Genomic DNA, 8,553 nt, shown 5'->3' with positions numbered 1-8,553 from the left:
CTGCAATTTTATGAGATTCAAGCACAAATGACTCTCTCTCTCTCTCTTTTTTTTTTTTTTTGGGGGGGGGGGGGGGGTTCAAAACTGATTTATTTTTATTTTGTTTCAACCAAATAGAGCCTGTACACGGCTTGCTCATTGGACTACAGAGTCAGGAACCTCAAAAACAACATACGAAGAAAAATAATGGGTAAACTACGTATATATACATATTAAGGAGAAATATTTACGAAACGTGAAGATAGTTTTCTATTTACAAAACATAACATTACAAACCCTATAACAAACATACTTTTTTAAAAAATATATATATTTTTTAAAATATATATATATATATATATTTTGTCGCTAAAAAATTTATGTATGAAAGTTGTGTGAAATGTGTATATCTCGCTCAAAGCTTAAAAAGTTCGCTCAAAATTTAGTATATGAAAATGGTATGAAACTGTATGAAATGTATGTATCTCGTTCAAGGCTTAAAAAATTTGCTTAAAATTGTATGTATGAAAACGGTACGAAATTTGTATCTCGCTCAAGGCTTAGAATTTCGCTCACATTTTCGGGTATAACGTTCATGTTAGATTTCTCTAAAATTAATACAGCTACAACAACATTGTATACAACTTTGATACAACATTCAAGACTTAAAATATTCGCTCAAATTTTTGTGTATGAAATGTGTATATCTTGCTCAAGACTTACAAAATTCGCTCAAATTTTGTGTATGAAAAATATATGAAATGTGTATATCTCAATCAAAGCTTAAACATTATGCTCAAAATTTTCTGTATGAGAATGGTATGAAATGTATATATCTCGCTCAAGACTTAGAATTTCATTCATATTTTGTGTATGAAAAACTATATTAAAAATTTCGCTTACACATACACATTTCATACAGCTTTCATACACATAAATTTGAGGTAATTTTTTAAGCCTTCGAGCTAAAAAAAAATAATTTTTTTTTTAAATATAATTTTTTTAAGTTTAAAATAATTTTTTTAAAAAAATAATTTTTAAAAATAATTATTTTCCTGAAAATATAATAAAAAACGAAAAATATATGAAAATCTGTCATGTTTCGTAAAATATCGTTATGTTTTGTAAATAAGAAAAACTATCGTTACGTTTCGTAAATATTTCTCCTTAACATGTATATATACGTAGTTTTCCCAAAAAGGAATTCTATACTAGCCACTTTAGTGTCTACCAGCAGAATTCCACCTTTCAAAAAGGGTAAATTCTGTTAGCTTCTTCCAGTAATGCAGCAGCCCACAAACAAGGAAAATTAGGGGGTACAAAGCAAATCGACAAATCGTACCAAATCGATAATCCGAATCAAATTGAGAAAAAAACTTGACTAGTGGTTTGGCTTGACTTAGTTTGGTTTTAAAAAGAAAAACCCGACCATTCTTGGTTTGATTTGGTTTTAACTAAAAAAAGTCAAATCAAATCAAACCAACCCGACATTACATGCATAAAATTTCAAAAATATTTATTATAATGTAATTTATAAATATTTCTTAAACTTTTTCATAGTTTTTTTTTTATCTTTTAACATATTATTTCGGGCAATTTGCACGATTGCCCTTCGTTGGGGTGGTCTTTAATTTTTGCCCCTCAAATTGCAGGTCTTTAATTTTTATCCTTCGCCTAAAATACCCCGAGATTCTGGGTTCGAACCCCGTTTAGTCATAAAAATAAAAATAAAATCGCAAGGCAAGACTTTATAAAAAATCTACCTTATGCGGCAGATTTTGTAAAAAATCTGCCTTATTCACACATAACCAACTTTAACTTAAATTTTTAAAGTAATAATTATTTTTGGAACAATTTTTTAGCTGAAGTGATTAATATTTTGAGACGGTAGGAATACTAAAGTGATTAAACTGTACGGGTAAACGGACCCAATGTTGACTAGGCAGCTCCAAATAAAAGATAAGGTAAATAATAGAAACGGTCCAATTATCCTTTCTCATTATATTCTCCTTTTTATCTAACCATGACTTAACGAATAGACAGAATTTTAAACTTGTACGTAAAATTTATTTAGACTTTTCAATTGAGATTCTTACCATTTGAACCCTTCAAAATCGCTTTTACTGTGTCACTTGAACACAATTTGCTCAGATGGTACGAGTCTCCATTCCGATTGATGTGAGAATATTTTTTCATTAATCCATTAAAGAAATGTTGCACTATCATATTTGAAAATAACGTAACCGTAAAGTTCTCATTTTAATCTTAGTAATATTTTTTGCCACAAAATTTCATTGCATGTTTAAGACCACCGATTTTAATTTTTTTTTTTTTTTTTAAATTGTGTGTCAAGTCAAATTATGCACATAAATTAAAAATATATGTTTTTTAGCATCCAAGATGAACCTGAGTTGCAAAGAAATTGGTTCGGATGCTTTATTTATTTAGAACATATGTAGTAAAAGGAAGAAATATGTTTTGGCCATTATTAGTTTATCATTTATAACATAACAAAATTAGATAGTACTACAACTTCTGTTTATTAATTAAATATTTTTTCTTAAGAAAGTCGAGAACAAGTCACCACCGGAACATGAATTAAACACAGACATTCGCTATCTTATTCCCACATTGTTTATCATATTCTAGCTTTTTGTAAGTTTAATCATTAAATATTTGATTAGTTTTTAGTATCAATATATTATTTTCTCATTACTTGGTACCAGCGTTTATAGAGGCGGGGTCGCGAGGCGAGACATTTTAGGCAGCACGAGGCGAGACGTAAGCCCCAAGACATGGGACGTAAGTTCTATGGATCTACGAGATGTATGTCTCATGTATCTTCAATTTTATAATTTATTACTCTTCCGTCCCATATTACTTAACCACTTTCCCTTTTGCACGCCCCTTAAGAAATCACAAATAAAAGATGTATTTTACTACTTTATCCCTATCTCTCTCTAATAAATACATTCTAATTAATATTTGACTATTTTCAAGACCATTTAATACTAAGGATAAGATGAAAACGATTTAATTGATTTTATCTTGGTTTGTAAATGAACAAAGTAATTTGGTACATACATTTTTAGTAATGTGGCCAAATAATATAGGACAGAGGGAGTACTAAAAAATTATTTATGACAGTGTTATTTTCTATGAGAGTTGTTTTCTTTATTATATATTTTAGGAAAAATCACTACAACATGAAACGTGATAACATGAAGTATAAATATCACTACACCAATAATAAAAATCATAATTTGTAGCAAAAATACATTTAATATAATAAAAAATTAAATTAACGGCTGGGGCATACGCTTTTGCACCCGAGGCTTACGCTCCAATTTTTTTTGGAAACTGGTAACTGTATTCTATATCACTTGAGCAAAACAGTACATAGGTTGTACTGAAACCATATTTACAAAAATACTCCAAGACTCTAATGTTTTAAGGCTATATTGAATCTAAAACATCAATAATAGTAATAGTATCATCTGGGTAGACCTGATTACTCCAAAAACAAAGCAGTAAGATACAATTCAGCTTGACCTTGTGCACACCATTGTCTATGCTATCAAAACACCTAGAGTTTCTCTCCTTCCAGATTGTTCACCATATGCTGGAAAGGACAATTCACCATTTGATTCTGTTCTTGGCCTGCAAGCCTGCTTCCTCCCAACTCTTTAAAGCCTCCGAGACCTTTCCAGCATGGTCCAAGAAATACCTTTAAGATTTAAGAATATTCTCCAGAGCTTTTACGCCCCAAATTTTAAGGCGCATGCCTATGAATCTACGCTTTTCATTTGCGCCCGAAGCGTTCTTGATACGCCGGTCCTAGAACGCGCCCCGGGACACGCCTTTGAAAACATGCGCTTGGTACTACCGTTGCACATCGCAAGCAAAGTGCAAACTATAGTATATTCTGATTTCTTAAAAGTATTTTCCTCCGATTGTAATTTACATGATAACTGACAACTTAAATCCTGAACCATCCTCTCTACTCTCTATGATTCAGAAATCTTTTTTCCCACATTGTGAATAGTGAATAAGATTGTATTCCATATATAATTGAACTATAAGCAAAATACTTTTTAATAACAGTAGTGTTCGAGCCAACTTACACCACCACTTCAAATGCAAGGATCATGAATCAAGGGAAGGGAAGAATGAGACCATAATTGTGAAGTAACCCCCAACCGAGTACGTCATAATCGAGAAAAAACTCTCTCAACACAAAAGAAAGAAGAGATGAAACTATGCTAACTAGAAGCAAATTTATTATCAACAGAAGATGTATCATGATACATTTTGAGAACATCATGTACAGAAGTCCCTTAGACCATTTCAAGATGTTTCCCACCTATACACCTTTTCAAGAACTTCTTCCATCACATATTACAACTTAGTAAAAACACTTCTGACTCCATCTAGGATACTTAATTTCAAGATCTAGCACTCAACAAAAGGCAAAATTCAAGATGCTGGAAAGAAAATTTAATATTTAAAAGCGCCACGCAGGGTAATTTGTTTCGTTGTTCTCTTCATAGGGTGCTGTTGAGCTACTTCCTCCTCCCCTCTCAGCGTAATTGCCAGTGTTTTGGTTGGATGAGCGAAAAGGCCACAAAAATGAAAAAGGATTCCTCCTTCCCTGGTTCTGACCGCTGTTTTCCCTGCTACTACTGTTGCTTCCACTGCTAACGTTTCCAGTTCTGGCACTCCCAGAAGCTCGGGAAGGCAGCTCAAGACGGCAAACAGGGCACGAGTTGTGCCGAACCAACCAAGGTATGATACAATCTGAATGGTAAATATGCTTACATGGCATCTGCTTCACATCAGAACCCAATTCAAAGTTATCTTGACAAACCGGGCACTGAGAATCAGTGTTGAGGTGCCTTTGTGTGATCTTGACAGTAGGCAAAGCATCTATTGCAGAACGAGGTGCCGGAGCTGGGCCCTGCCTATCATTCATACTGAGCTGCTCAATCAACTGTTGCAGCCCGGGCCCCATCAAATCATCGAAATTAGGTCGTCGGTGCTGCCCCATTCCTCCCGGGGTTCCATTGAAGAAGTACTCAAATGCATCATTTTCTGTCATACTAACAGGAGTTTGGCCATGAAATATCAACCATGGACCAGAACCGAATCCCCTCCCGTTTCCGGGAACAATGCCGGATCTTGTCCTAATGTCAAAATTAGGGTTTCTTCCTGCCATTCTCTGCCTCATGAACGCAGCAAGGGCATCCATTATACCAAATCTTGGGTCCGGGAAAGGATCCATTAACCCAAAATGAGGATCATCCTCAATATTATTAGATCTAGCACCTACCACGTCATCGAGCTCTTCAACGAAACCTCCGCCACAATTTGGGCAAAGACAATTAGACCCTCGAGGCCGAATTGGCTGCCTGCATCTGTGGCACCAGTGTGTATAGCTTCCACTCGACATCCCTTATAAGCACTTTCTTGAACAAATCTTGAAACTTTTAAACCAAGCTGCAGGTCATCCCTGCACCCACAAACTAACTGTTCAACTATAATAGAGAATACTACCACTTTTCATTATAAGAAATAAGACAATGTTTTCACATAAAGTATCAGGTACTAGTAGTGCTGAAAGTGATGTCATGCGTCAATCCTATTCACAAAAACACATGTCATATTAGACTTTCCAAATCTGAAATTTCGTTTCGCCCCTTTAGCACTATTTGAAAAGATCCCTTTTTATTTTTTCTTTGGAGCTGGTAATCCACCCCCCGCCCCTAAAAAGAAAAGAAAAAAGAATCCCCCTCGTCAGGAGAATCGATGATTATGTGTAGTCTAGTACATCTAAAACCTATTCATTAGATAATTGTAAAATGTGCTGTCTCCGCATTTCCCCTTGGTTGGAAATGGAGGTCTCTACTACTTGAGTCGAGGAATCCTCTCTCAGCAAGAAAGTGTTTTCCTTCTTTTTAAAATCCCTTTAAGATCTTTTAAAGAGGGAAAACCACAAATTGAGTATATTTCTTCCAAAGTTCCTATATTAGTAGTAGAAAAGCCCAAATAAAGACATTAATAAACTTCACAGTTCATTCAAGATTTACTTTGAAGAACTCTTAGAACCACGACTATAAATTTCACCAACATTTAATTTTCTTCTTCACTCCAGATTTACTTTGAAGAACTCTCAAAACCCCATTTATTAAATGTCACTAACAAGGTCGGTGCAACAGTAGAGTTGCTCCTTTGGTGCATAGAACATGTGTTTTGAGACATGGATACAGCCTATTTCCATAAATCCAGGAAAAGGAAGCATGCTATATACATCCGATTCTCCTCCTACCTGGCACTAGCAGGGGATCACCTTCGTACACGGGGTACGGCCCCTTTTTTTTAAAAAAAAAAAACAGGTAACAACTTTGTATTATAGACCAGTACTTAGCTAGTACTGAAAACCCCTTTACAAAAGAAAACTAAGAAGCTAAGAAAGTAAAATCCTAACATGAGTCAAGAACTTCTAGGATTGATTCTGCATCTACACAGGGATTCTTTGTACACCAAAAACAAAATAGCAACATACAATCTTGCTTGATCTTCTGTAGAGGGTACGGCCCCTTTTTTTGGTAACAAATGTTGACCGACCCAGCTTTCATAGCTCCTATCCCACTACCTTACCAGCTACTTCCTACCAGCACCGGTATCAGGTAACTCTACATAGGTAAGGCCCTTTTCAAAGATTTCGCGAAAATACATATTCTACACAGAAAGAAATTTATTACAGCAAAATATACAGTAATTAAACAGATAATCAACCCAAAAAAAAAACTATCCTCTTATGATCTTCAATCCTCAAGATCATACAAATTACTCATCAAGCTAGCTCCTTTACACTTAATCAAACACATATAACACAAAATCTTTAATAATACATAATAAAGAAAAAACATATGGAACACATATATAAGAGAAGTAAAAAAGTCAATTTGATGACAAATTTGAAATGAACCACATGAATTATTAAATGAATGGTGCCCGCGTCAGCTAGTGCCTAGCTCGACTATCTCACTAGATACCTGCTACCTCCTACCAGCACAGATACTGGGTAACTCTACGGGGTAAGACCCTTTTCAAAGATTTCCCAAAAATACATATTCTACACAAAAAGAAAGTTACTATAGCAAAATATACAGCAATTAACCAGATAATCAACCCCAAAAACTGCCCTCTTATGATCTTCAATCCTCAAGATCATACAAATTACTCATCAAGCTAGCCCCTTTACACTTAATCAAACACATAGAACACAAGATCTTTAATAATACACAATTTTTTTTAAAAAAAAAAATCAGACTAAACACATACATACAGAGAAGTAAAAAAGTCAAATTGATGACAAAATTGAAATGAAAAACCCATGAATCATGTAAATTAAAATTGTAAATTTGGGAATTTTAAGAAAAAAATTCTTGGTGAGTAGAACACAAAATCTTGGTAAGACATACAAAAAACACATACAGAGATACATAAAGAAGTCAAATTGTTGACAAATTTGAAATGAAACCCATGATTTATATAAACTAAAACTGTAAATTTGAGAATTTTTAGAAAAAATAATAATATGTAAATTGGGTTCTTACCAAGAAAATGAGTTGAAGATGAAGGTGTGTAGAAAGTGAGTAAATGAACCCTAAAGAAAGAAAGAAAGAAAGGGTACAAAAAGGGGATGTGATATGTGCTGTTTTACAGTAGACATGTACTAAAATGCGCCTGTGTGTAGTTTTATTAGTACCATATTTTTAGATGTTGTCACCAACTACATGCCAAAATGGTGATTGGGAAGGTTAACAAAAGTTAAATCATTTTCATTCGAGAATGTTACATTTTGGTGCCATAAGGTTTATCTTTATTCCATTTTGAAGTGAAAAGAGTTAAAAAAACTTACATGCCAGCGAGGGGTGTTCATGGTACAGTATGATTTTAAAAATTTCGGTTTGGTCAGTTTTTTAAAATGGTCTATCATTACCATATCGAATTAGTTCGGTGTGGTTTGGTTTCGATTTGTACAGGAAGATAAGTCAATAACCATGGTCTGTTCAGTTTTGACTTACATACAGTGGAGAATTATGAATTTAGCAATGTGGGGAACTCTTCATCCTTGAAATGATTGAAAATTATTACTCGCTCCGTCTCAAAGAGATTGTCGTAGTTTGACTTGACACGAAGTTTAAGAAATAAATGAAGACTTTTAAAATGTGTGATCCAAAACAAGTCTTAAATATTTGTTTGGCTGTAAATCATCTCATAAAGATAAATTGTTTCTAAATATAGAAATGTGTCAATCTTTTTAGGATAAACTAATACGGAAAGTAAGACAATCTTTTTGGGACGGAGGGAGTAGTTTATACTTAGATAAAGTAAAATTTATTATCTATATAATAATAGCGGAAAACTGTATATGGCAAAATCCGTATACACCAAGTGGACGTATCAAAATGTGACACGTGGAGATGGTGACATGTTAGATTCGAGTCAGCAAGCGAGGGGCTTCGGGAAAGCATACGACGTTTCGGAGAGGTAATTTAGTAATCGCTA

General features: G+C 34.0%; 1 protein-coding gene and 1 long non-coding RNA gene across 3 annotated transcripts; one reads left to right on the top strand and one right to left on the bottom strand.

Moving 5' to 3' along the window:
- Positions 1-4,237: 4,237 nt before the first annotated feature.
- On the bottom strand, positions 4,238-7,758 carry LOC132032495 (probable E3 ubiquitin-protein ligase RHC1A). Of its 2 annotated transcripts, none has more exons than XM_059422120.1 (2): positions 7,599-7,758; positions 4,238-5,488 (listed from the first exon to the last, which is right to left on the bottom strand). In XM_059422120.1, exon 2 carries the CDS (start codon positions 5,426-5,428, stop codon positions 4,484-4,486), a length of 945 nt encoding a protein of 314 aa, XP_059278103.1. In that variant the 5' UTR covers positions 5,429-5,488; positions 7,599-7,758; the 3' UTR covers positions 4,238-4,483. The 2 variants fall into 2 exon arrangements, with proteins under 2 accessions (XP_059278103.1, XP_059278104.1); XM_059422121.1 differs by having other exon boundaries at positions 4,238-5,501; positions 7,599-7,724.
- Positions 6,547-7,289, top strand: LOC132032497 (uncharacterized). The gene is made up of 2 exons (XR_009408461.1): positions 6,547-6,658; positions 7,057-7,289. It is a non-coding gene; the product is annotated as an uncharacterized LOC132032497 (long non-coding RNA).
- Positions 7,759-8,553: the final 795 nt, after the last annotated feature.

This window comes from Lycium ferocissimum, chromosome 10 (assembly GCF_029784015.1).
Source record: "Lycium ferocissimum isolate CSIRO_LF1 chromosome 10, AGI_CSIRO_Lferr_CH_V1, whole genome shotgun sequence".
Taxonomy (NCBI): domain Eukaryota; kingdom Viridiplantae; phylum Streptophyta; class Magnoliopsida; order Solanales; family Solanaceae; genus Lycium; species Lycium ferocissimum.
The sequence above is the reverse complement of the archived record's forward strand: the minus strand, read 5'-3'. Positions and strand labels throughout refer to the sequence as shown.